This window comes from Fusarium venenatum (genome assembly GCF_020744135.1).
Source record: "Fusarium venenatum strain MPI-CAGE-CH-0201 chromosome Unknown EDB82scaffold_4, whole genome shotgun sequence".
NCBI classification, from domain to species: Eukaryota; Fungi; Ascomycota; class Sordariomycetes; order Hypocreales; family Nectriaceae; genus Fusarium; species Fusarium venenatum.
Window position 1 is genome coordinate 4202287 of NW_027072132.1, and position 26575 is coordinate 4228861.

Consider the following 26575-nt stretch of genomic DNA (forward strand, 5'->3'; position numbering starts at 1 on the left):
CCTACTGAACTGAAAGCGTTGAACCTCTGGTCGATCTCTTAAAAGCTCGACAGCATCCCCGTCACCCGCAGGGTTTCCAACAATCCCCCCCAGATTCTCTCCTACTTGATTTCGTTTTTCTTCTCTCTTTTCCTTTTTTACCTTTTGTAAAGATTTCATCTCTCCTTCTTTTGTTGCAAGCGAGAGTAAAAACAAAGGTTGGGATCAGAGTGACGACATCATATCACCTCTTCCTTTACAGGCAACCGACCCAAAAACACCAAGGAAACCAACCTTGTGTGTATCTGAACGACCACGCATCGCCTCACCAAACGAGCAACCCCATTTTATCTGCGAGATCGATGTCATCAAGGATCATCATCTGATCGATCCACTTCCTTACTATTTCTATTTCCCAATTGTCTCGTCTCTCGTTTTATCACATCACCAAACCCAGTGTGGGTATTCACCACTCGCTCTCCACCACAAGTTGAACAAAGCTTCTCTAAAATAATCTCTGCTGGACATTGCAATTCTCTCCTATCTCACTACCTTGTCTGATCTCTCGAATACAACCTCGTGTAGTGAACATCATCAACGGGGACCATCATGAGTTCAGATCCGCCCCTAAACGGCTGGGAGGAGAAGGAGTTAAAAGACTTCAATCTCAGACAACCACCTCCCTCCAGAAACCCTTCACAATTCAGCGCCCAGCAATCAGAACCAGCGCCGACGACCTCGCCCAAATCACCTGCCGACAAGAGAAACTCGGCTCCTCCAACAGCACTCGATACATTTCCTACTCTACAAGCTCCTGTCATCACCAATGACTCGAATTCAATCCGGTCTCCAATAAGCCAGCGCGCAGATGCCTGCCGACTGGACGACAATATTGAGCTTTTGCGAATTGAGCGTGCTGTTTCCGCCGAGGCTCGCGATGATTCCAGTCATTTGAAACAGCGAGCTCATAACTTTGAACCTGAAGATGCCTTCAATGCGCCCATACCCTCTGAGACCATGCAAAGGGAGAAGCAGCCGGATGCCGATGCTACTTTGCTCAAATTTTGGATGTTCCTCCGAAAGTTTCCTCGATTTGTCCGATATTGCTTATACCTGGTCCCTGGAGCTGCTTTGCTTCTCATTCCTGTCTTGCTGGGTAAATTCGCTCTCAAGGATGATGGCAAGCGACGGGATGTCAATGGCGTCGACCTCATGTGGTTCGGTATCTGGCTAGAGATTGTCTGGGGAGTTCTCTGGGTTTCTCGTATGATTAGCAGTATTTTGCCGCCAACTCTCAAACTTATTGCTAAGCTATTCGGATCTACCAACGCCAACAAGTGGAAAGATATCGGATACCAGCTTGACTTGCACACGGCTGTTTTTCTCTGGTTCCTCGCCATCCTCATCTCATTTGAGCCGACCATGATGAACCACAACTTCCGAGACCAGAAGCCTCATTGGGTCAGCATTATGAACAAGGTCATCATTGCCTTATTTACATTGGCAGCTCTCAACTTTGTTGAGAAGATCCTCATTCAGTGGATTGCTTTCACTTTCCATCAGCGAACGTATGCGACTCGAATTGACAATAACAAGGCGGATGTTGGCCAACTGGTTCACCTCTACGAACATGCCAAAGCTCACAACGAAAAGACCGACTACTTCTTTCAGCGCGGCAGTGGCTCCGCTAGTGGCGCGCAGACTCCCATGCAGACACTCCAGGACAACGCTCGTCAGATCTTTGACAAAGTTGGATACGTAGCTGGCCGAGTCGGAAACGACTTGATCGGTCGTAAAATCGATAGCAACCACCCTCGCCGAGTTGTCAATGAGCTTCTCCGAACCTCCCAAACGGCACATACCCTCGCTCGGCTCATCTACCGCTGCGCTGCCAAGGAGGGCAACGACCTGGTTTACCAAGAAGATATGGAACGAATCTTTGGCAGCGAAGAGGAGGCCGAGGCTGCTTTCATGATGTTTGACAAGGATATGAATGGTGATATCTCGATTGACGAATTCGAAGCTGTGTGCAACGAAATCCATCTAGAAAAGAAGGCCATTGCTGCTTCGCTCAAGGATCTTGACTCGGTGATTAAGAAACTCGACAAGGTCTTCGTGTTCATCATCATCATCATTACCATCATTGTCTTCATCTCGATTCTTTCTGGATCGGCTGCTGCTGCTCTTGGCTCTGCGGGTACCGTTGTTCTGGGTCTGGCTTGGGTTCTCCAGGCCACAGCCCAAGAGTTTCTCCAGTCCATCATCTTCGTCTTCGTCAAGCACCCCTTTGATGTTGGTGATCGTGTAACTGTCTACGGATCTACCGGTGACAACATGATGGGTGACGATTTCTACGTGACTGAGATCTCTCTCCTCTACACCGAGTTTAAGAAGATGCAGGGTCACATCGTGCAGGCTCCCAACTCGCTCCTCAACAGCCTCTTCATTCTTAACCAACGACGATCCAATGGTCTCGCCGATGTTGTTCCTCTGGTGATGCGTTTCGGTACACCTCAGCACATGATTGATGATCTCAAGGAACGAATGACCGAGTTTTGCCTTGCCAACAAGCGTGACTATGCACCTCGTATCATTACCGAGATGGTCAAGGTCGACGACGTTCGATCGTGCTTAATGAACATGATCTTCTTCCACAAGACAAACTTCCAGAACGAACTGTTGCGTCTCAACCGTCACAACAAATTTGTGACGGAACTGATGACACAGATGGTCAATGTCGGCATCCAGTCACCATTCCGCATCGAGCCTGGTGGCAGCCGCGAGCACCCCATGTACTGGTCTGGTATGCAGCCTCCTCCATATGGCAAGGAGCCTGATCATGGGAGTGAACATGGCCGTGGCGTTGACCTTCATGACAAGCCCGTTCCCCACGATCGGCCCCTTCACTCTGAAGGCCCTCCCCTGAGCCATGTCCCCTCGAACTACAGCACCCGGCGAGGAGGAGCTGAGCGCATGCGTAACATGGACCAGAGCTTTGACTTCCAGGATGTTTTCGACAATCGACGAGATAACGTCCAAGCGCACCGTCTGGCATCAATCCGAGAAAAGGAGCGTGGAGCAAGAGCTGAAGAGGAGTCAGAGCGACGATCGTTGGCCAGCTCTTCAGGCGTTGACCGTCGCACCTCGACAGAAAGCCGACGACACGTGTTCAACCGAGTGAGGACGGGGTCTAGGAGCAGCAAAACTCCCGGCAATATTGTCTAGAAGGGCTTCTTACGATACCTACGAAAACCCAAATCTTTACTTAGCATATAGACATTCAGATTGGCACATCTGGATTGGTGTATAATTTTCATTTTCTTGCGCATAGATTGCAGCAATCCATACAAGACGTTGGTTAAACAAATCGACTCAGCAGATAGAGAGCGAGAAAAGTTTACACAATTTTATCATTAATTTATAAAACTTGACAAGCCGTGATAGAACAAGTGTTTTTGCTTATGGTCATGATACTTAAGTCGTGGCATACATAGAATTGTCATGATGATGGCCCATCACTACCTACGGCCTGGGCGGGACGTTGCAGGGGTAATCCTGGGGTAACTGCAATGATGTAATCTTTCAAGCATGAGATCTGAATATCTTGAACTCAATCGGTTGTTCTCGTCTCGCAAGCTCTAGCAGTTGTATTAGCCGTGCAACTATGAATATCAATGCGTCTTATGTAGCTTCATTCAGATCAACATGCTACAATCCTTCCAAGAGAAGATGAGAACCCCTCAATCAAGGCTGACACCCTAGTCAAAGGGAACCAAAACCATGGTGGTAATTAGAGCTGTTAGCGTAATTAAAGGGTCCATCAAGTCCGCCCTAAAAGCTCTATGTCCAATAAATACAGAGCGATTCGATAGCTTGTCGGCTAAAGTGGAGAGACCAATGTTCAGCTCCCGCGCATCAGGATCAGGCCTTCTGTAGTTGAAACCAACTTTCAGGTTAGGCTGTAGAACAAGGGATGAGAGCTTGAGCCTGAAGTATTTATATATTGATTAGTTTCCAGTGTCTTTTTGTCATCTGCTTCTAGAACCATTCATTGTGAAATATACTGTTGCGGATCTGTTCCCGTTGCGCCTCATTTGTGCTCCCAACAGCCACCCACCATTGCCTGAGGTCATTTGTATCCAATGGTTGGTCGCTGTCTTGTTCAGCTGAACCTCGCCCTCAACCATCCCCGGACACATCGCATCTTCCAAAGCCTCACTTTTGAGGACGAGCCGAGTCGAGTTTCGCCTTAAGCAATCATGCCTATCGTCGCGGTGCAATAATACCGACCTCTCTATAAGAAAAACGACAATAGAACTAAATGTCTGGCCTTCCAGAGGGCTGGGAAGCCGACTACGATGGCCGTCGCTGGTTCTACAAGTACAAACCCACGGGACACATTCAGTACCACTTCCCCAAGGAAGGCGATGAGTTTCCGGACTTTATCGATAGTTTTTCACCCGCGCCGGATCTTGCGCCCGAAGAACGGCTCGAGTCGCAGCAACAGGTTCGGCGCCATGGGAGTACCACCGCGGCGCCAGCCAGGCTGAGCCCCAAGAAGTACGATGGAGGGTATGGTATGTCGGCTACGGCGCGACCGGTGAGTATGACCTGGGACGGAGCGCTCGAAGAGGAGAGCACGGTCTTTCAGCCAGAAAACTTCATGTACCTCGGGCCAGGGACGTATACCGATGTGAGTCCAGTAGCAGAAGAGGAAGAGGAGGCTGCGAGGAGAGTTCTTGCGGAGGGCATCGAAGGGAGAGTCGACAAGAGTCCTTCAAAGGGTGTGAGTCCGTTGAATAGCGAAAGGACAACGCCGTCTCAAAGTACTGCAAACGCAGGCCCTATCGCAGGAGAACCAGTATTGGTACCGCCTACAGTCGTCGAAGAAATTCACGAGATGCCGAGCCACGAGCCTCCGCCAGCGCCTGATCCTGTGGGCATCATTGCTGAGATGCCGACATGCGATACAGCTCAAGCACACATCGAAAAACACCCTCCACCGATCGAGATGGCAGATAATACAGTTCTGGCGCCTATAGAAACTGCAGTCCCGATAGCTGAGTTACAAGAGCGAACAAGTCCGACACAAAAAAAGAAAGATGAGCCACAACTTGCGCCTGGATCGCTAAGGAACTATAGCATACCCATGCGGCCGTTAAAGATTGATAAAAAGCCGGCTGGGGAGGCACCTTCCATGATTCAATCATACAAGCCAGAAACTCGTGTAGAGATATCACCAAATCCGGCGCCTTTGCGACGATCAACTTTTCAACCTGGCGACCCAATGGCTTATTCTAGTCCTGTTCGACCACCCGATAGAGGCCACGCTGGTACGCCCAACGTGCTTTCGCCACCTCAAGTGCCCCCTAAGCGTCCATTGGATGAACCATCTCAACCTCAAATACCTTTTCAGCCAGCTTTCGATCAGTCTTCTCGGGCGAATTTACCACCAGTGGCTGCGAGCAATGCACCATATATCCCAGGGCAAGAGCCAGAGTTGTCTCACATGCCATCTGTGTTGAAGCCTGCACGTGGAAAAGGTCCTGGGCAGCCTGAGCCTGGTCCTACGAGACCATCACGGGGCCATGTTTATGTACCACCCACACAAGGAAAACATCCGCCATCTATGACTCCAGCACCTATGGCTCAACAACATCTCCTTGAGGAACCGCGAATGGGTGTCCAGAGGATCAACACTGTACCTGATTCACTGCCTTCTCAGAGGCCACAATCTGTGATGCAGAATGAGCATCAAGGACTGCCACCTAGTACAGCGAATCGGCCGCATATACCAAAACGACCTGCTAGTGTAATGCCTGACATGATGGGAACGCAAACACAGGCTCAATATCGGAGCCTGATCGAGGACGTTCCACCGAAAGGCCTGCCCCGATCTGCAACAGCAGGACCTGGAACTCAATTTCCTCCATACCCAGTCGACAATCTGCCTTATCCTGATGATCGACCAACATTTCGCAGAGAGGATCCTCCATATCCTGAAGAGCCATTCGTGCAAAAAACGTTCATACCAGATCGAGGCCCCGTTAACCCGTCGCCTCCGCCTCATAATAATCGACGGCATTCATCATGCAGCTCTGCCATTGTCTCGCCGGACTCGCGACATGGCAGCATGTCTTTTCCTACTCAAACACCTTCTCCAATGGAACACAGTCGCCGTGCATCTACGAACTCTAGTTCTATTCCCAACTACACACCTTCGCCCGTGTCAAATACGCCGCCATCTACGCAGGGCTTCTCACCAACATCTCCTCCTGCTACAGGAAATCAGTATCCTCAGGGGTCTTACTTCAACGTGCAAGATGCCGAGGGCCAGTGTTACAATGCTTCTGCCCGAGATGTGCTGCGTAGGCAGTCTCTGAGCCGTGGTGTAGACCCAAGACGCAACTCTGTTGGTACAGATCCTGTCAGTGCCCAGCGCGGATCGCCTCTGGCACAGCAGACAGTGCAAGGTTACAACGCAGCGCCGCAGGGACTACCGCATTCTCAGTCCTTACCACAGGCATCTCAGGTTAGTACTGCCCTACAGAGCCAGCGCCCCGTTGCTCCTACACCACCCCCGCAAGGCCAGCAGGCCCTTGGACGCATCGAAGAATATGAAGAAGTTCCAATCGGGACTATTAGTCGATCATCGACAGCAAGTATAACGTCCGAAACAAGGAAAGGTTCGCTTTCTTCGTCAGCACAACCGAGTCCAATGGGAAGTCGAAGAGCTAGTTGGCAAGCAGAAGGTCCGAGGAATGTCCCACCTGGTCAATTCCAAGGGCAGCAAATCCAAGCACCCCAGAGTCATATGGGACAGCCCATGCCTCAGGGTCAAGTTCCTCAAGCTGCTCCTATGCCACCACAGAATCCGAAACAACTGCAAAGGAAGCCTTCTCAGGGGAGTGCGCATCATCTTCAGGGTCAGCAGGTGCCTATGCATAATCCGAGAGTACCTCAGGGGATGCCACAGCATCAAGGTGTTGTACCACAGAGGCAGCTTGTTCAGGGACAAATGTTTCCACCACAAGCTCAGAGCAGAGCGCCTCAACCTGGACAAATAAACACTCAGGTTCAAAATGCTCCCCAGGAACCTGCACCATCTGTGTTGCCTCCCAAACCTGTACCAATGAGGCTACAAAAACGATCTACCTACGGTCCATCAAGCCCAGTAGGGCAGACGGTTCCTCAAAATCAACTTTCTCAGGGACCTTTACCTCCTAGCCTGAAAGGACAGAACCAAATACCACAGCAAGGTCCCATCACAGGCCATATGCCTCCTGCAGGGCAGCCAACCCTTCTCCAAAAGGCTCATCCTGGCCGAGTGCAGCCTCATGTTCAAATCCCTCAAGACCAAGGAAGCTGGCAGCCCAGCCCGCATCCTGCAATGCCTCAGAATACACGACCAGTGTCTATGCAGCCTCAGTCAACACAGAGTGCTGGTTCGAAAGAAGGCAAGGAGGGGAAGAAATGGTTGAAATGGTTGAAAGGTGGTTCCAAGTCTGTTTCGCATAGCCCGACTACACCAGTCATCTCTTCGCCTATATCACCAGTTGTTGGACGCCCAGGCTGGGGCGGGGGAGAATATTCGCAGCAGGCTGTATGGCAGCCTGGGCAAGCTATCTCTACTGGACCGCAGTCAGGTCTTCAGGGAAACATGCCGCCGCCTCAGCCGGTGCAGATGCAGACCCAGATGCCCCCTCAACCTGTGCAAATGGCTCCTCAGCAGGCGCCGGTACAATCTCGACCTGTTCAAAGACAATCCCATTCTTTTCAGACGGTCCATGAGTCAGATAAAATGGGCTTTAAACCTGGTCAACCTGGTCAAATGCCTCTTCACCCTATGCAGATGGCTCCTCAAGCAGAACCCTTGCCGCCTCAAAGGAGATACTCGCCTCCCCAGCAGGTCCAGACGCCTGTTCGACAGGAACAAATAGCACCTCCTCAGAATCAAATGCCTTCCCAGCCAGGACAGCTATCCTTTCAGAAGAGACTGTCGCTTCAACAGACGCCAATGCCAGCGCATTTTAACGACATGGCTATGGCGCCTAGCCAAGGTCCGCCACCGGGCCCAGCACCAGTGCATCCTCAGCCTGAACCTCGAGCATATCCCGCAATCACACAACCTATAACAGGGCCTCCAGTGGAGAAGCCAGCAGCTTTATCAGCAAATTTCTCACGACCTGTCCAGGAAGCGCCCGTGAGGAGCCAGCCTGATAGCGTCGCTCACCAACAAGTAGCACCGCCCCGTCAACCTTCTCCTGGTGAAGTTCGAGCTTTGCAACAAGCTCCTGTGCCTCGGTCCAAAACACCTGAAACCACTCAGCCACTCCAGGCCTCTGTATCCAATTATCTCCAACCCAATTCGACTGTTAATGATCGTCTGTCGCCACATGCACCGGCAGCGAGTCCAGGCCATTCCGATAAATCCACCACTCCTTTGAGTCGCATGTCTTCTCAGAAAAGCTATTTCTCTGACGCCGGTTCGATCACAACAATCGAAGTGGCACAAGCCCAGCCACAGGCTGTGCTGAAGCCTTCTATCGTCCAAGTGAAACGAAAATCGACAGACATGTGGCGCCAATCTCAAGAGATCCAGCAACACAATGCTGCCCAGTCGAGCTCTGATGTCACTCCAAGGATCTCTGCAGAGACACCTCGTGCTGGGACGGAGCCAGCTTTGCCATCCTCAAGTCTTCAGCAACAGCAAATCGTTGCACGACCTGAGCCTGATCATGAAATGGGTATTCCCCAGTACAATAACACTACGACACCCTTGTTCTCCAATTCCAGTGCTCCAAAGACTGCTCAACTTGATACTCAGGATAAACAAAAGAACAAACCGCCAGCAGCGCCATCGAAGTCTAAACAGCCTTCGCCTACTTACACTAATAACAATATCGTCCCGATCGCACAGGACAATCGCGTTGTCGAAGTCAAAACAAACGAGGTGCAGCATGCTCCTGCCAAACCTGCTCCTGTGGTGGAAGACAAATGGGCGAAGAAACCGGTGGTGGATTATTCTGGTGGAGATTGGGGAGACGATGATGATTGGGACTATAATTGAATATTGTACACATGGTTTCACGTTTTTTTTTACGGCGATCATATGGCGAAGCACATTGTTTTGTGTTGAGTTTGAATGTGGAAATGGGGGTGTTAATTGGGAATATCTATCTTTGATAGAAAACTTGCTTGATGATCAAATTACCATGAGAACTCGGGCCTGCCCGTCCATTCTCTGGCACTTTCTCATGAACCGAGCTCGATCCATACCTTTCAGTGACATGTTAGTTCGCCGCCGGTCACTAATTCTGCCACAGTCGAGCAGTTTTGCTCGACGATGTCGTCAATTTGATCAGCCATCAAGAAAATATCGGCCTTGACAGAACCAAGCGCGATTTTAAACCAAAAACCATGGTCAGCACCAGCAATCCGCCCTTCATTGTCAACATCTACATGCTTTTCAAAGCACTTGATGATCTCATGTAGTTTGTCGCCTGTGAGTTTTGCATCAGCTCCAAGCTTCTGGAGCTGCTCGGATATGTCAGCGCTGGGGTTATTGCAGCGAGATTCAGCCATTCCGGTCTTGTCTTGGGAGTCAGTTTTAGTGACTCGTAGATACCTGATGATCCATTCAGCTTGTAGAGCGGCGTTTTGTGTAGGGGACATGATGTGTTGGTCGTCTGGAATGTGAGCAGGACGAGTTCTCTTGGCAGGAGGGCAATCAGTATGATCGTCAACTGAACGTTTTCGCTTACCACCGACCTGGTCAGGTTTCTGGGGTTTAGAAGTAAAGGAACCCATGATGACTGGCTAGAGTTTCTGTGAGTTGAATTTCTGTGAGTTGAATTTCTGTGAGTTGAATTTCTGTGAGTTGAATTTCTGTTTGAAGTTGTTACTTTGTTGTTGAGTGTGGTTGTTGATGAGATTGGATTGAGATATTGGGACACTTAAATAATACTAATGAATGAACAAGACTATTCATCAAATTAGCTCATGTACGGTTGAACAACAAATCCAACAATGGATGTTGTTTTACTAGGTTCAGCTTGGTGTCTTGAACAGTTATAGTCCACGTGCAAGGCAAGAATCTAGCTTCTTAGCTAACTGCTCTGTTTCTCTGTGTTGCTTATCCTAAGCCAAGTTCAAAGAACTCGTAATTTGCGTTGGTCTGTAACGTAGTTTCCAAAGGAGCATATTAGGCTGTCTGAGATACATGTAGCCTGTTTAAAAATAACAACAATGAGTCTCTTTTTATAGTTACATGACGGTCGAGTTGTCATTTCAGAAAAAAACAGAAACCCTTGGGAAGAGGAAACAGGATCTCTAATACAAACTATGATCCTTCGTAGCGGCACATGAACAGTTGTGTAATAGTCACATTGGCCAGTAGGTGGAAAGAAAACAGATTGGCTGGTTCGAATGGAATTTATCAGCGCTTGAGTCGTTGACTTACACGAAAGCAACTGAAAGTGGATGGATCATCAATCAGACTGCATGAAGGGTGATGTTGGCGTAAATCTGTGTAACTATAGAGAATCAAATAAGTACAAGCTCTTCAACAATCGCATCCGGTGTGGTGTATCGGTTAGCATACCGCGTTTTCATCTTGAGAAATCCGCGGCGAGCGGGGTTCGATTCCCCGCACCGGAGATACCATTAATGAGCTTCCACAAGCTCCTACTGTTTTTCTTTTGTCCTTTTTTTATATCATGAGGAAGAAGTCAGTTGTTAGCAACTACGTATACTATGTCAGTTCACATGTCCTGCTGTTGCAACCCGAGAAGGCATGCAACCTTGTCGTTGATAATACCGATTGTTGGGATCTAATGAAAGTGACTCTCTTACGAGATAAAATAAAGATCTCTGTTACCCCTTCTCTTTTGGAGTCATAGCTATCGAAGACTAATATCTAGTATCGCTACCAATAATCAGACATGCTTCTTTTTAATGATCAGGTTTAAAAACTAAAGACTACTCTGCTATTGATATTCCTAAAAAGGCAAAAGGCCTCCGGCGCAAAGGCATGGGGCAGCCCGGATTCCCGGGGTCCCCCCCACCCGTCCTTCCCAGCTTCCCTCCACCTTGTCCGAAACGTCAACACCCAACACTGAGCTTGGAGCTTAAACATCATCAATACATTTCTACATTACGCCAACGAAGCTTATAAACGTCTTACAACAATCACGGCATCTTCTCACACCATTTCTTCTTTACTCTATCATGGCGCAGTCCACCGCCCACCGCCGCCTTCTCCAAGAGTACCGCGCTCTCACCAATAATCCACCAGAGGGCATCACCGCAGGCCCCATCTCAGAAGACGATCTCCTTCACTGGGAATGCCTCATCCAAGGCCCCGAGGGTACTCCCTTTGAAGGCGGAGTCTTTCCTGCTGAGCTCAAGTTCCCCAAGGACTATCCTCTTGCCCCGCCATCTATGCGCTTCCTTGCCGATGTGTGGCACCCAAATGGTCGGTCGGCTCTACTACTCTTCTCGCGCAACGCTTACTGACTTCTTGATAGTGTACCCTAGTGGTCTGGTCTGCATCTCCATCCTGCATCCCCCCGGCGACGATCCCAACCACTACGAGCACGCTTCGGAGCGATGGTCACCTATTCAATCTGTTGAGAAGATCCTCATCTCTGTCATGAGCATGCTTGCCGAGCCCAATGACGAATCCCCCGCAAATGTCGAGGCCGCCAAAATGTGGCGAGAGCGCCGCACCGAATACGAGAATAAGGTCCGAGAGGGCGTCAGGAGAATGCTGGGTCTATAAGATGCCCGCCGTTACAGGGCAAAAGTAAACAACTCAAAGTGGCAAGGGAGTATCAGCGCACATCATTTTAGCATCGTTATGGCATAGCATGGTGTTCGGCAGCGGTATGGCCGCCTAAATAAACTGTTCATATACTCATCCCATGGAGAAACGCTTCTATCGTGAACGCTCTACAAACTCCATCTCATGCATAATCTCTCATAGCCCGTTATCCGCCTTGAACTTATCCCAGCTCTCGTTGAGAGTGCTAAACACCAGTCCCGCAATTAACCTCACCTCAGTGCTTGCGTCTTGAGGAAGCTGTCAAATATTAGCATAGATCATTACAAAATTGATATAGGGGCTTACCTTGTCAGGATGGGTCTTTGCAATCGCCTTCATGTACGAAATCTTGACCTTGTTGGCCATGACCAGCTCATGCAAGCCAACCTTCTTCCATCCACTGTTCTCCCACAACACGCTGTCAAGACTGGCGATGAGAGCACGTATATTGTCCCGCTTTCCATCGCGCCAGGCAGCTACCTTGGCATCAACCTTTTCTGAGAGAATAAACTTCTCGTCATCTTCCTTGGCCGCAGCCTGGTTTGCCTCACGAAGGCGAGTAACAGCTTCAGAGCTCTTTTGAGATGCAAGGCTAGCTGTAGCCGTAGGTCTTGGTCGAGGCTTGGCAGCTGCCGGCTTGGGTGTGGGTTTAGGCTTGGGCGCCAAAGTGTTTTGACATCGCTGTCGACCCTTGATAGCGTTCGATCCGCCAACACCGCTCTCGACACACAATTGCCAGACCGCACTGGCGTCGGCCCACTTCTCCATCTGCTCGAGAGCCTCAGCTTTCCTGCTCAACGCCTTACCATAGAGGTCTTTCAAGTCTCGGTTCTCGTCAACACCACTCTCATTCTTGACAGCCACCACTTCTCCTTGGCCATTACCAGGTCCGATAAGTTTGAGCGCCGTATCAGCATCCTCGACAGCCTGTTTTGGTTCTCCGGTCTTCAAGGCAGTCAAGGCGCGATTGCATAGAAGGAGGATGGCGAGAGGATGTGTTGGTGGAACAGCCGATAGTGAAGACGAATACGATGAGTGAGCAGATGCATAGTCACCTCGCTTAAAGTGAGCTGTGCCTTGAAGTCGGTGCTGTGTTGACGTTTGCAAGGCAACAGGGCTTATGGAGGGTATCTCTCGAGCTGGCCGTGGCGTAGGTCTTGAGGCAGGAGGTGAAGGTCGCTTGGCCTGTGTCGTTGGTCGAGGGGATGGCTGGGCTGATCTTGTAGGTAGAGACTGGGTTGCTTTGAATTCTTGCGAGTTGAAGAGCAGGTCTGGCTCTGGTTCAGCTGGCTTTGGTGTCGGCACTGGTGAAGGGGCTTGTGAGGGTGTCTTGTTCCGTCTGTTGGGACTTCTATAAGTCGAGAGGCTATCATCATCTGCGGCCAGGCGATTAAGTCGAGACTTTGAATCAAAAGCCGATGTCGGAGGTGGTGCTTGTTGCTGCCATCGAGGAGCAGGGCTCGAACGGCTGCCAACAGAATGAGCAGGTGATTGCCCCCTTGATGGCTGAGGGGTCTCCCGCTGCTCGGTAGGTCGACTATTAGTGCGGCGAGGTTGAGGGCGACCACCGGCTTCAAGCATCATGGCTTCGTCTGTAGCATCTGCGCGAGCCTTTCCTTGCGACTTTGAGGATTGCTGCTGTTGCGCTTCTCGCATCCACTTAGGTTGGTTTGGATCGCCGCCTTCTTGCTGTAAATCGGCAACAGCCTGCTGCATCTTCTTCTGTCCCGTCTTCCAAAGTGAGTTGGCAGTCTTGAACAGACTGTTGCCCATAGCAGCCGCTGTCTTGGCCAGATCCTGTTCTCCAGCCGCTGGTGACCTGCTGTCACTTCTAGGGGGTCGGCTTCCTGGCCTACTAGAGCTGGCCGAAGAGGTCTTTCCTTGCGCCTGTTCCTTTGATTTCCGGTGCGCTTCATCTAAAAGCCAGTTGACTGCGGCTTGTGCGTTATAGCCATCACCGCTTTCAACCAGGGCGCGTCGGGCATCATCTGCAGAGAATCCGTAGTCCACAAGCTGGGCCACCGCTCTGTCAAAGGGATCCTTATTGACTCTGGGTTTTCGCTCAGTAAACTGCTCTCGTGCTGGCGGAGCCTCGTCGTCGGATGAGCTTGAATCTTCATCCTCGATGGGCTTTCCAGGTTCGGCGCGAGGTCGACTTGCTTCCTGCATGCGTCGCACTTCGTCAACAGGGCGGCCAAGATCGCCCAGGAAGTCGTCATCATCAGCCTGCTGAGTAGGCGCCGCAGGAGCAGCAGCGGGCTTCAACTCTTTCAGCCCGAATGGATCGTCGTCTTCGACTCTAAATCCACCTCCATTTGAGCCACCCCCACTAGTCTTCCACGCGTTCGGATCGCTCAAGTTGATCGACGGCGCAGATGGAGGAGCTGCGTTTGCTGGGGTCGATCGATGCGATTCGGGGGGTGGGTAGTGGCTCGCATTGTCAACCTTGGTGTCCTTGTTGAAGGCAGCGAAGAGGTCGTCGTCGTCGGACTTTGTTGTGTTCGATGCAGGTGGTGGTTGTAATGCAGGACTTGTCGATGCGCCTCTGCTTCCAAGCGCGTCCCAAAATTGACCACTACCAAACTGGGCCTCCTGTTGCTTCCTCCTCTCCTCCTCTTTCTGGCGTTTCTCAGCTTCGAGTTGCGCCTGTCGCTCAGCCAAAGTTAGGTTCTGCTTCGCCTTTGCCGGTCCAAAATTCATCAAATTGCTAAAACTGTCCTGTGATGGCTTCGCTGGTGCCTGTGCTGCCTTGGAAGCCAAGGAACCAGAACCCTGTGTGGACAGAGGCGTGTTGCGTCCAGAACCCAAAGGAGATGGTGTTGGTCGCATTGACGCAAAGGATGGGTTCATTACTGGCGGCTTCGGTTGGCCGCCAGTTGGCTTTGAAGACCAATCGAGGCCTGAGAGGTCGTCCATCGTGAAGAGAGCTGGTATGTTATTGTAGATAGTCAATCATAGTATGATAAGGTGAGTAGTGAGTTGTCTACTATCGCAAGTGTGAGCTACTACCCCATCAGGGGCCGCATTCGGGTGTGGGGTTGTGGCTGTGTAATGCTAGGTAAATTTGGTACCTTAGAGGCCTGTGGCTCTTCTATCACATGATTATAACATATGTTCAACTTCGAATCACTTCTGCATACTCTGGGTATTCATGAATTGGAACTGCTTGAATTTACATAGAAGTTGTAGGCAATTAAATTCCTATGTGGGTTGATGAAGTAGTATTGGCATTCGATAAAGGGGAGGAATGAGGCATGGTGGAAAGGCGACGCCATGTTGTACAAATATCAGCCATGTCTATGATCGAAGACATTAACGTTAGCTCCATGAGTTCAAATTGCTATTGCTGGCACCTCTGAGCTTTTTATATACAAGATTAAACGACTCCTCTAAAGCGATATTAGCAACATGGCTTAGTGATTTCGGTTCTGGTTCTTTCATAGAGTAGTTGATAGGCAAATTCTCTAACCCTGCATCATATTTACGTTCTTCTGACTGCTTAGAACAATAGTATCGTTCTCAGAGCACGGAAAAGATGAGCGTACCAACTAAAATTTCTGTTTTACTTCTGACTGATGGTAGTTGCAAGTCAGGTCCTTAGATCACGTTGAATAGGATGTGATGTCCTGACTTACATCCTGCCTGTGAGCATACCCTATACTCATGTGAAACTGCGCACAGATTTCTTCACCAAGACACAGAAAAAAACAACGTGGACTTCCGTGTTTGCATCTATCCTGATTATTCCACTCCAATATCAAACGAGTGAGCGTGCAGCTGGCGTTTGACTTGTACACAGATCGGTCATTATTATGTTTTTGAGAAAAGTGTATCACTGGAAAAAGACCTGTCACTAACTGCATCGGCTTTTGATTGTGTGTCTGAATGTTTCGTGATGAAACGGATCGCGTGCTCTTCAAACATATAAACGCTGTGCCTATACTCTGTAGGGTACTCATGATTCAATTTTTAAATTGGAGTGTCACCGGTATTATAGCAGCAATTAATATAGAAGCAAACAATAAGGTCCGAGACCCGTCTAGATCAGGTTCGGACCGCCGTTCAGTTTTGTCGCATGTGCGGTTTGTGGGAGAAACGTGGCCATTGCGACAAGCTTCAGTCTTAACTTGAGAAGACAAGATAAAGAATTCGATACAACGTTACTAACGTCATCGTAATGTTAGATAGATATTGGTTGCGTCAGTTAGCACTTAGTTCATGGCAAGGGAGATTAATGAGAGTTGGATCTGCACTGGAGCGTGGAGAAATATGAACTCTCAGGGTTTCAACAGCAATGATCGAAATCTCCCATTTTGTATGCGGAAGTGAAGAAGCCAAGATTATCGCTTTGGAACAAGAGAAACCGTGTTTGGTTCTTAACTGTTTGATATATACATGGGTTGAGCTTCCTCTTCTTTTTACGTGCCTATACTGGTTAACTCCTAAAGTGAGGTCATTGCCTCTCGGCCACTAAAAACATCAACGCCACTGAACTTTGATAGGGGGGATTCAAGTGACAGTGAGGGGCAAACGATTTCTGATTGGATCAGAATCGAAGTGAAACCCGTTTCAGGCATCCCGCTTTTAGCAACCCCTGGATTATTGGATCTCATGATTAATCGGTTTATGCGTTGTAAATAAACGTCTGGGGATAATCAAGTTGAAACCTTTCCGGAAACACTTTAACGAAACAGAAAGATGGATATGTGCAGCCGGTTCCTGACGATCATGTCGACCGCTAGTGAAGAAAAGTCATGAGGTTTCATTCAATACCCCTTTGAAAAAGGTAACAAACAGCGCCCCTTTGTCTCTCCCTTTGTGTTGTGTCTAAGGAGGCTTGGCCCGACCCTTGCTCAACACAAGACACCAGAAAAGACCAGCCACTCAGACATGGGGCCTTGAAAGGCAGGTCAAAGAAAAATGCGTCATTGCCCAGCCGCACAGACATTGAGAATGTCCATCTATCTAGCTAACAATCCCTAGCCTTCTGTTTAGTGTTGGGAAATGCGTGGTAGAATGCCATACAAAGGAGATTTGGGACCATGTCGAGTTATGCAAAGCCGGGCTGGTGGAGTCTGCGCGACTATGAAAGGCGCAGGAATCCAATCATTGATTGACTGCATGTCAACCAATTTCATAACTAATAGTGCAGATCTGTAGATGCCAATCTGGAGAACTGGGTTTCCGAAAGTGATTGACAGGAGAAATGATGGAAGCCCAGACCTTCTGGCGCCGTTTGCGAGGCGCATACGAACGTTGATTCGGTAGTCCACAAGCCAGCATCATCCAGAATGACATTGAAGATCTTTATTCAACTCAACTCCCTCGACAAAAAGCCATGTGCCTGGTACCTGCATACAGCACGTTCCTTGTCCCACAGCCAAGGTATTCGCAACATACTAGTCGCCCCTACAGGCGCCTGGAGTCTCCCATGTCATCCAATGGGGCTCGGAATATTATGGGTTCCTGGCTCGGTATCACCACTTTAACACCCCTGAGGGTTGGAGCTTGACCCTTGGAACCGATGCAATTTTGGCTGCGACATAGCAAAACGTTCCCCTCTTGGAGAGTAATTGGTCCGGACCTCGTTCGACTGCCAAGATGAACTGCCCCAGTAGGCCAGGCCAGTACGAGGATTGGTCTCTGCTTTTTCATCTGTCAATGCGAGCCTAACACGATCTACTAGTGGCATGGACATCCCGATGACCCTTTCTGTTCATTCCCTATTCTCCATCTTTTCCACATCTCGTCTGTCCATCATCATTCCTTTTCGATTGCTTTTATTGCTGATTGATCCATTCTTTTCTGAAGTTCGGGCTGGCTCTGCTTCACCTTCATTTTTCTCGCCTTCTATAACTATTCGTACCTTGTTTCGACGTACTAGTTCTGCTGTACTTACACTCATTATTGACAAAACCACCAACAACGTTCCTTGCGAACCCGCCCGTTCGACATTCTTTCATTCTATCATTCAAACCTGCTATTCTGTTTTCTATTCTAAAGGCCGTCAAACTCGATAACCCGAAACCTCACGATCCGAGAGGCTTGCGACCGTTGATCGTCGATATAGACTCCAACGGTTTCTGGAACTCTATCAACGAGGCTTGCCAACCGCGTTGCATCGAAAACGGCTTTTCATTTAAATTATCAACCTCATTTATCGCCACTACCGAGACTCAATCTGGTTCAGTTAAATTGAATTTCTGTCAGGAAACTTCCCAAAGCGTCAACCACTTAACACGCTGAGACACATCGACCGACTGTACGGTTGTTGGGCGTTCGGTAAACCGGAAGCGGCACTATTGGACAAGGCATTCTTCCTTTTCCTCACTTCTAAAAGGTCCCCTTTTATTTAAAAAAGACCCGTGGCTTAATCCGGAATCGTGCCAGTGACGCTCGACGTTGGAAGATCTAAACCACGCGTTGGAATCTAAGGGTCTCAGATTCTTAGCGGGGTTGGCCAGAGTGTGCGACTGTCAACGAGCAATAAAGGCATACCCAGCCATTGCAGCTTTTGGTTTCAATATTTTCTCTCTGATCCCTTCTTCGTTTCTTTTTTCGGATCAATTATCGATCGAAAAGGTTTCAAGGGTTACAGAAACTCAATCCTTGACTTGATTGAAAGTCTACTACTATTACGACGGTGAGTTTAATAGTACTTGCCCACCTACACTTGCACAATAGTACCCTGCCATCACTTGGATGGAACTCGATGACCACCATCTGAACTTGAGACTTGGGTTTCTGAAGCGAACAAAAATCTTTCTGCAACTCAATCTTCTCTTAAACGATGAGTTTACGGAAATACAATTCCTCAATTTCATGTGTTGGCAACCGTCATGTCCAGCAGGTACCCGTTGCCAACTGGCTTACTGAATAAGCCTCTCCTTCCGTCTGATGCCTCAAACACCCACTTACTCCTTCTGCTTGTGAATCACAAACACTGGCACCTTCCTTGGACATTCCTTCCCTCGATACATCGACTTCTCTTTATTCGATCACATTCTTTTAGCATCATTGTTGCATTTGTATTCTAACATCGTATAGATCGCCTTGTCGCATCGTCCACTCCTTTAAATTAAAGCCTTCCCAAGGCCAAATTACAAGCCTGAATAGGCAAAAGCATCATGATGCTCAAATCTCTCGTCACAGTTTCCGCGGGCCTCGTCGGAAGCGCCCATGCCTTCTGGCGCATGGAGTGCCCTGGCCGTGTTGGACTTGCACGTCTCGATCCTATCATCGACCCTGGCACAGTTTCGAAGCATGTCCATTCAATTCATGGTTCATCTGGTGAGTTTTACTGCCTTGATAGCACAAGGAAATTAAATACATTACCGTGGCATATCTAACAACTGCATAGGATTCGCTGATACTGTTACTACTGAACAGCTCCTTGATGCTGATTGTACTTCATGCCGAGTGACACAGGACAAGTCTTCTTACTGGCATCCTGCGCTATACTTCGAAGATTCCGATACTGGAAAGTTCGAACTTGTTCCTCAAGTAGGCGGTATGCTTGCGTAAGTAGCCCCGCTGGAAGTTTTCGTGTTGTACTCAGTCGAAGCTGACACCATCAAGTTACTATCTCCTTTTTGGAGACAATATCACCGCTTTCCCACCCGACTTCAGAATGCTGTCTGGCTCAAACGAACGACGAACATACTCATTTGGCGATCCAAGCAAACCGGATCCTGAGAAGTCATCGTGGCAGGCTCTTGGCCAGACTTCGCAAAGTGATTTAGCCGAGCGTGCCCTTGGCTTCAACTGCCTCAACTACGACAAGACCCCCGAAGGCACTCTGTACCGCCACTACATGCCCGACAAGAATTACCTCGATGCGAACTGCAAGGATGGAATCCGTCTCGAGCTCATGTTCCCGTCTTGCTGGAAGGGTGGCGATGCCGTCGACAGTGAAAACCACAAGGACCATGTCGCATTCCCCGATCTTGTCATGACTGGCACATGCCCTAAGGATTATCCTGTTCGACTACCTAGCCTCATGTATGAGGTGATCTGGAACACCGCCGCTTTCACCGACCGAAACGGCCGATTTGTCTTTGCCAATGGCGACACTACTGGTGTGTAAAAGCCCATGTTTCACTGTAGTACCATACTGACCCATTCACAGGTTACGGATACCACGGAGATTTTGTCATGGGTTGGGAGGAAGACTTCCTTCAGGAGGCTGTCAATACCTGTACCAGTGAAACTGGAAGGATTGAGGATTGCCCTCTCTTCAACGTTGTCAGTGAAGAGAAGGCCAAGACCTGTGAAATGAAGATCCCCAGCATTTTGGAAAACGAAGACTGCAAGGGCCCCCTAAAGGCACTCCCTGGCAGCAACGGACACTCTTCTGGCGCGAAGCCTGATCCTTCTGGTCTCAACCCTGCACCCACTCTGACATACGCTCCTGGTGAAAGGCCAGAGAACTCTGCTTCGCCTCTGCCAGGTCAGATCTTCAAGGTGTCGTCGGCTTATGAAGCCCCTGCTCCTGGACCCAGCTCCGTCAACACAGAGAAACCTTCCCCCATATTCTCTAAGATCTCTATTCCCTCTGCACCAGCCCTCCTACCGATACCCACCATTGAGGCTGTTGCAGACGTTGGTGTGGTTGCAATCGAAGCTACCACATCTGTTGAGGCTCAGGCTCCTACGACCACTCCTGCGCCTGAGCTCCTGCCAGTTACGGACACCAAGAGCTTTTATAGCACACAGTATATCACCAACGGTAACCTCGTAAGCAAGATTCTCTGGGAAGAGGAAGTGGTCTATGTGACCGACCTCCAAGAGGAGGTAGTTGTTGTCACCGTCACATCAACTGCCATTGCTACACCTTCAGTAGGACCGGTCCCAGCGGCAGCTCCTCCAGCGGCGGCTCCGGCAAGAAGAAGACGTCGTGGTGCTCATCTGCACGGTCATAGACGCCCTCATTTTTAGTCATCTGGAGTAGGAGATTAAGGAGTTGTACAAGATAAATGCCAAAAAAATATTTCGTTCTATTGTCTGGCTGGTTCCAGGTGTTCGCATGGTATGCATTGTTGGAAGAGGAGCATTTGGGTGCAAGGGTTTTTTACTTCGTAAGGGGACGATGATCACCCAAGACTTTGGGCACATGTGAGCTTAAGGAGAAACTACCTGATACAAATAAAGGAATGACGAATGACCATAAATGAGTAACACCGTCTGTGCCGGAGAGCAAGTCTCCCTAGTGATTGCGCATTTCCCATAGTCTCAGTTACAAGATGAAGGTTGGTTTCAAGCCAAGACGACGTATGGATCAACTATACAAGTAGGAGATACTCGTATCCATCTATCGAAGAACAACCAATTGAAACGGGAATCATGGCGAGTTTCTTATATTTCCTCAAGCCAGATAATTGAAGCTGATATATCAAAACTGTGAAGCTGGTCTCTTGGTTTGGAGTGGTTGGAATGGGTAACGCCCAGCAACACATTCCTTACGATATTGAACTGAGACTCTTGAAATAACCTCAGCACAATTATCAAGTATGAACTCATTAATTAAGATGAAAGTGGGCGTAATCCGAATGAAGGGTCTTCTCTCCTTCATTCGGTCTTTGCCATATCTCACGCTGTTTGTCCTCTTGAAGCCTTGTGGATTAAAATTCTTCACTCTCGAAACTTTACAGAACACTGCTGTTAGCTGAAGATATTTTGATATTCAGCTACGGCAGTGTAAACAATCATGGAATCTTCAACTCTCTTACACAGAGAAGTGCGCGGTGCAGGCGGACTTGGTCTGGGATGGATCCTCGCCTTTTCTATCGGCGGCGCAATTCTCCTTTTTGCTGCCATCGGATTCCTTCTTACCTGGCGTATCAAGGCTCGAAATCAAACTGATGTGACTACGGTATATCAAGTATCAGAGAATGTTGAGGATCATCGGCGATCCATTTTCAGCAAACGCCTCGTCAAGCGAAAGTACAATGGTTCGAGATCTCTTAGCCGTCTGTCCCTCTCACTACCGCCAGTGCTACCACCTCTTCCGACATACAACAGCTTTACCTTCTTCGGTGGAAACAACAAACGAGGCCGATCGAGTAGTTGGATAGAGGAGGACAAGTTTCATGGACCGAGAGTTAGCAGAAGTCGCAGGGATAGTCTGTTTAGCAGAGATGGATGGCTTGGAAGAGCACCAACCATTCCGACTCTTATGACAGATGATGATTTGGAAAAGGCACAAGAAGCGCAGGAGATGGAACAAGGTATCCATGTGCAGAAGAGACACAGCATCGAGACCTTGAAGCCGAGCAAGACAGCGCCAGATTTGCCTCTTCAGGAGGAATACATACAAATCAGTCCAGTGCGAGCTCCGTCAAGAGCCCGTGTGAGAGCATCAGTGACGGACACCGATCTCCGAGACATTCTTCGGAGCACAGAACTACGACTTAAAGATGGGGCGAGCCGATCACCCAGCAAGAACTCCCGGAGCTCACCGACAAAACGGTCACCACAAAAGATCTCATCACTGAGAAGCACACCTCGCAAGAACTCGCCTACAAAGACTCCTCATAGCCACAGGACTGCATCGTCTCTCGACTCCACCAACACAACTGGAACAGTACGCATCTGTCGAGTGCCGCCAAGTCCGAGTAAAAGAGCTACCATCCACACAATACCAATGGATGCGCAGAGTCGACAGGTTTCTGTTAGCTCCATTGGTAGTGCCGCCAACAGCTTATTAGCAGAGGCAGTACAAGAGCTCATTCTTCCAGGAGGACTCTCGAGTCCAAGCCGCTTGAGGGGGCGTCAGTGGGAACCTCAAGAGAACGCATTTGCTCCAAACAATGATTCCTTGAAAGAAGTTGTGAAGGATGACAGTCCTGATAGACGGGCATCACAAGAGAGTGAAGTATCTAGTTCCCTATCAACACTATACAGCGCCAACGAGTCCGAAGAAAAGGATCAACGTGACCCGTTCATAGAGAGGAAAGCTCCAGGAGGGCTCAGCTCGGACAGTAGAGGGTCACTGTTTGGACCGCGGGTGTCGCACAGAAGGGGCAGGAATCTGAGCATCTCAATCCCAGGTGGACAAACCATATTCAATACTCAGAGTCGCGGACAAGGACAAGGACAACTTCGACCTTCATTTGTGAGCACACAAGCTGTCGGCGGGCCTCCAATTTCCTCATACCTACAACCACCACCGGAACGATTCCAGCGCAGCGATAGCTTCCACGCCCGTGATCAAGAGGGCATAGCTCTGGCGTTCCCAGCTAGTAACTCATTTACCAGCATCCTCACGCCTTCTGTGACCACCGAGGGAGACAGCACTTTGTCTTTTGGTAACAGAATGAGTGAGAGCCCCAAGCCTGAAGTCCCTGGGCGTGTAAGGCCAGTCTTGCAGGAGAACAGACACAACGTGGCAACGGTGCCGAGCCCATCGACCATGACCTCATCACCCTTTGATGAACAAGATATGCTGTCGCTGTTGATGGGCACAGGCCCGAAAAGATCTCTCCCTGAACCGCCGAGGCACATTGCCCAGGTTGATCACATCATGATGCCCAAACCGGTCTCGCCGATGCCCAGACAGGAATTCTCGCAGCATTTGCGACAGATGTCTTCGACGGCGAACACTATATACCGCGATGAGTTACCCTTGGATGATCCCAGCGCCATATCTACAGGATCACCACTTCGTCGCTCAACCTCGCGTTCAAATAAGGACATGCCGACTCTTCCCCCTCCGTCAAATGTACCAAGTATGGGATCACTCGGCAACTCCATAATGGAACTCAGAAGGATGAACAGCATGGTTAGTTCGTACAGCGGCCAATCGCTAGGGTCATCCACCAATGAACCCGACTCACCAACGCTGCCCATGTTGAACTTGACAAGTAGCTTCTCGAGAAGGCACACAAGTCCCGCTACACCTAGGGGAAGCACATCAGGTCGCCAGAACTATCTCAACCTTGGAAGTCCTAACAAGAACTCTTCAGGATCAGTTGCGACGCCCATGCCTATCCGTCCACTCCCGGCCAGCCGCAGTGCTCGTTCCAACTTGGGTGTCGAGATTCGAGAAGATGACATCGAAGAGGGAAAAGAGAACCAGGAACCGACGCCTGTGTCGAGTGGACTTCGAGAGACGCGCAAGAATGTGAATGTGAATATGGGACGAGATAGTCGGGATTTGAGCCGAGGGTCAAGCAAATCCAAGCTTGGAACTGTGAGTGAGCTGATCGCTGACAATAAGCGGGAAAGCAAACGCAAGAGCGTTGAGTCAGTGGGATTGTACGACAAAGATGGATTTCTTAACAGCTCGCCTGATGCATCAGGGCGAGAGACAAAGGGGCGATGCCTACGCATGTAGATGGCAGCCTCCTTTGCCCCCTTTTTTATTTTGTTTGGTTTTTTTTTGTCGGATCGGTTCAGGCCTCGTAACATCAGCAAGTCAATGCTTTTATTTGGTTTCCCGAATTTGAAATGAAGGGCTTTTTCGGGGTTGGATTGGATTTGAATGGAATATCTTGGATTAGTTGATATTAGGTACCTAGCTTAGTCCACAAACTCGTTGGATATATACCCTTCGGACGTAATCATAATAAAAAGAGACCGTGGTTTTATAGTGATCGTTTCTTCAGAAGATGCGTCTTTGGTAGAATGAGGCTGTCGTACTGTAACTCATAACGCATTTATTCTTGTCCTTTTATACCTAAACGCCCTGCCACACTCTGGTGAAATGTGTATTTTATTACTCCACCCGCGGTCGCTTGTTCTCAGGATCATCAGCTGCTTGGTTCTCAGGTGAACCGGCTCCCTCAGCCTCATCGCGATCTCGCACTCTTCCTGCACCCTCGCCCAACTCCTCTTCTTGGTCCTCGGCGCCTTGACCGATCCAGTTACCGTTCTCATCAAAATACTCATGCAAGTTGTCAGCTGTGATCCAGCCGCCGCTGCCAGGCATAGGAGGCGGTAGTCCGCCATTGCTAGCACCGCGCATAACACCCGTGAAACCCTCGATGGCCTGATGCTCCTCGCTGCCCTCGAAGACAATGCGATCATAGTCATCCTCGTCGTCCTCATCGTCGTTGGGGTCAGGGTGAAGGTCGGAGCAGGTGGCCATGGTTTCGTACAGTTGCTTGGCAGCGCTGGACTCAAAGTCGGATTTGGGAGGAATGATGGTGAGATCTACAGTGTTGAAATCGTCGTCCTCGGCGCCGCCATCGGAGAACTCAAGTTGCATCCATACCGCTTGGGTGCGCTCAGCGTCTGATTCGGGGCCGATTTGCTTGATCGCGTGAATAGATATCGAGGGGTAAGGAATTGAGACGCCAGCTCCAACTTTGTTGCTGAATAAAGTCAAGGCCCTAGTGACGTTAGTGAAAGATGTCGTGACGAATGTAATTAACTTACTCAGAGTTTACAAAGACATCTATAGTCTGCTCTACGAGCTCCTCGACATCACCGTTGATGCTGTCGCCTTCAGGGGCACTTGGCTTCTCACTAGAATCCGCAGGAAATAAAGCTAGAATACCGCATTGCGACTTGGGAATCCATGCCTTTGCGCCCTCGAAGTGGTAGTGAAGAACAGGTGTTCCACCGATGAAACTTTCTGGTGTTGTAGTCTGATACTCATCGAGGGGCGTATAATCGCCGGTCTGAGGAGGTGTACGAATTGTCGTGGGGAGCATTTTGTGACGTATTCCTGGTATATAAGAAAGAGCTTGGGGTTGTTTGGAGGGGTTCACCAGGCAGCGCAAGAAAATGTCCACTATGAGATGAGAGAGCTTTATCGGACTCGGGGCTTATCGATAGAGACCTTATCGCGCGCCACAGCTAGATCTACATAAAATCCACTGAGTCCACTGATTGGCTTAACTTAGTGGTGTGGTAGGCTCGCGTCACACGTCAAGTTAGACTTGGACTTGGACTTACATCTATCTATCTCATTAATACCGACTTTTCCATTTACTTTGTCAAAGAAATCTTGGGAAAATCTCATTGAAAGAACGCGGCTCTCATCGGGACTCTGTGGTCGTGTCCAAATAAGACCGGTACCATTAGAAACATACAGACGGCAATTATGCACGACAACAAGCGTATACCTAACCCAAGACAACTCACAACGAATTCAGCTAATAACGCAATCAGGAACTCATCCCCTGTTGGAACAAGTGCCCCTCACAGTATCACCATTTGTGTCTCTTCCAACAGCAACAACATTATCATACAACTACAAGACAATGCCTTCCAACATTCCTCCCTCATCACTAGGTGTGGAAGCCGCATCAGACAACCCCGCAGGCCAAGTCAAACCCAAATATGTGGTTTCCGGCTCAGGTCACGCAGCGCATCCTGAGGACATCATCGCTTCGTGCCGTGCGCTCTCGGCTTATGTGACTAAGATGCAGGAAGACGCGGACCGTGAACTCAGAGAGTTTGATGAGAGGATCAAGGCGCGCGAACTCGCCGAGAAGAGGAGAGTCGCACCAGGCTGGCTAGACAGCGAGATGCATATCCTTGAGCCTGAAAAAAGTACACCTGTGCAGCAACAAGGTACTGGAAATGTGCCCCAAAGTCATGATGCCCAGAATGCCCAGGGCGGGAATGCGACCTCGGATCAGGGTGCAGAATTGGACAGAGCCTTTGGTGGAATGGAACTGAAATGAGCCATTCAGTGTGGATATTTACGAATCATGATTAACAAGCACCGGGCTATCCATATCTTGGCAGTCGCTGCCGAATATCTTGTGCTTCAGCGAACTGTTTCCTTTTCCTTATCATATGGTCAAATAATACCTGAGCACT

At 49.4% G+C, this 26575-nt stretch overlaps 9 protein-coding genes and 1 non-coding gene across 10 annotated transcripts; 7 read left to right on the forward strand and 3 right to left on the reverse strand.

The window, feature by feature from the left end:
* Nucleotides 1-588: 588 nt before the first annotated feature.
* EDB82DRAFT_480552 (Mechanosensitive ion channel-domain-containing protein) lies at nucleotides 589-3204 on the forward strand (the record flags this gene model as incomplete). The annotated part of the gene is made up of 1 exon (XM_025738432.2): nucleotides 589-3204. One exon carries the CDS (start codon nucleotides 589-591, stop codon nucleotides 3202-3204), a length of 2616 nt encoding a protein of 871 aa, XP_025593193.2.
* A 796-nt stretch (nucleotides 3205-4000) lies between these two features.
* On the forward strand, nucleotides 4001-9155 carry EDB82DRAFT_322672 (uncharacterized protein). Its single transcript, XM_025738433.2, has one exon. It carries the CDS (start codon nucleotides 4301-4303, stop codon nucleotides 9047-9049), a length of 4749 nt encoding a protein of 1582 aa, XP_025593194.2. The 5' UTR covers nucleotides 4001-4300; the 3' UTR covers nucleotides 9050-9155.
* A 106-nt stretch (nucleotides 9156-9261) lies between these two features.
* Nucleotides 9262-9789, reverse strand: EDB82DRAFT_529927 (uncharacterized protein; the record flags this gene model as incomplete). Its single annotated transcript, XM_025738434.2, has 1 exon — nucleotides 9262-9789. The coding sequence occupies one exon, from the start codon at nucleotides 9787-9789 to the stop codon at nucleotides 9262-9264; it is 528 nt and encodes a 175-aa protein (XP_025593195.2).
* Nucleotides 9790-10555: 766 nt separating this feature from the next.
* EDB82DRAFT_t245 lies at nucleotides 10556-10638 on the forward strand. The gene has a single exon. It is a non-coding gene; the product is annotated as a tRNA-Glu (tRNA).
* A 317-nt stretch (nucleotides 10639-10955) lies between these two features.
* Nucleotides 10956-11913, forward strand: EDB82DRAFT_322677 (ubiquitin-conjugating enzyme/RWD-like protein). Its single transcript, XM_025738435.2, has 2 exons — nucleotides 10956-11455; nucleotides 11508-11913. Exons 1-2 carry the CDS (start codon nucleotides 11209-11211, stop codon nucleotides 11759-11761), a joined length of 501 nt encoding a protein of 166 aa, XP_025593196.1. The 5' UTR covers nucleotides 10956-11208; the 3' UTR covers nucleotides 11762-11913.
* On the reverse strand, nucleotides 11898-14862 carry EDB82DRAFT_468139 (uncharacterized protein). Its single transcript, XM_025738436.2, has 2 exons — nucleotides 12110-14862; nucleotides 11898-12061 (listed from the first exon to the last, which is right to left on the reverse strand). The coding sequence occupies exons 1-2, from the start codon at nucleotides 14717-14719 to the stop codon at nucleotides 11960-11962; spliced, it is 2712 nt and encodes a 903-aa protein (XP_025593197.2). The 5' UTR covers nucleotides 14720-14862; the 3' UTR covers nucleotides 11898-11959.
* Nucleotides 14863-18930: 4068 nt separating this feature from the next.
* Nucleotides 18931-20740, forward strand: EDB82DRAFT_529930 (uncharacterized protein; the record flags this gene model as incomplete). The annotated part of the gene is made up of 4 exons (XM_025738437.2): nucleotides 18931-19093; nucleotides 19164-19323; nucleotides 19382-19881; nucleotides 19932-20740. 4 exons carry the CDS (start codon nucleotides 18931-18933, stop codon nucleotides 20738-20740), a joined length of 1632 nt encoding a protein of 543 aa, XP_025593198.2.
* Nucleotides 20741-21509: 769 nt separating this feature from the next.
* Nucleotides 21510-24328, forward strand: EDB82DRAFT_561993 (uncharacterized protein; the record flags this gene model as incomplete). The annotated part of the gene is made up of 1 exon (XM_025738438.2): nucleotides 21510-24328. One exon carries the CDS (start codon nucleotides 21510-21512, stop codon nucleotides 24135-24137), a length of 2628 nt encoding a protein of 875 aa, XP_025593199.1. The 3' UTR covers nucleotides 24138-24328.
* On the reverse strand, nucleotides 24159-25516 carry EDB82DRAFT_579835 (regulator of volume decrease after cellular swelling-domain-containing protein). Its single transcript, XM_025738439.2, has 2 exons — nucleotides 25181-25516; nucleotides 24159-25134 (listed from the first exon to the last, which is right to left on the reverse strand). Exons 1-2 carry the CDS (start codon nucleotides 25456-25458, stop codon nucleotides 24519-24521), a joined length of 894 nt encoding a protein of 297 aa, XP_025593200.2. The 5' UTR covers nucleotides 25459-25516; the 3' UTR covers nucleotides 24159-24518.
* Nucleotides 25517-25850: 334 nt separating this feature from the next.
* Nucleotides 25851-26436, forward strand: EDB82DRAFT_529933 (uncharacterized protein; the record flags this gene model as incomplete). Its single annotated transcript, XM_025738440.1, has 2 exons — nucleotides 25851-25866; nucleotides 25919-26436. The coding sequence occupies 2 exons, from the start codon at nucleotides 25851-25853 to the stop codon at nucleotides 26434-26436; spliced, it is 534 nt and encodes a 177-aa protein (XP_025593201.1).
* Between the last annotated feature and the right edge of the window lie 139 nt (nucleotides 26437-26575).

Coding starts and splice junctions, on each gene's coding strand:
- EDB82DRAFT_322672 (XM_025738433.2), top strand. CDS start 4,301: ATGTCTGGCCTTCCAGAGGGCTGGGAAGCCGACTACGATGGCCGTCGC.
- EDB82DRAFT_322677 (XM_025738435.2), top strand. CDS start 11,209: ATGGCGCAGTCCACCGCCCACCGCCGCCTTCTCCAAGAGTACCGCGCT. Junction 11,456..11,507: donor CGATGTGTGGCACCCAAATG/GTCGGTCGGCTC, acceptor ACTTCTTGATAG/TGTACCCTAGTGGTCTGGTC.
- EDB82DRAFT_468139 (XM_025738436.2), bottom strand. CDS start 14,719: ATGGACGACCTCTCAGGCCTCGATTGGTCTTCAAAGCCAACTGGCGGC. Junction 12,062..12,109: donor CAAAGACCCATCCTGACAAG/GTAAGCCCCTAT, acceptor AATATTTGACAG/CTTCCTCAAGACGCAAGCAC.
- EDB82DRAFT_579835 (XM_025738439.2), bottom strand. CDS start 25,458: ATGCTCCCCACGACAATTCGTACACCTCCTCAGACCGGCGATTATACG. Junction 25,135..25,180: donor GATGTCTTTGTAAACTCTGA/GTAAGTTAATTA, acceptor TAACGTCACTAG/GGCCTTGACTTTATTCAGCA.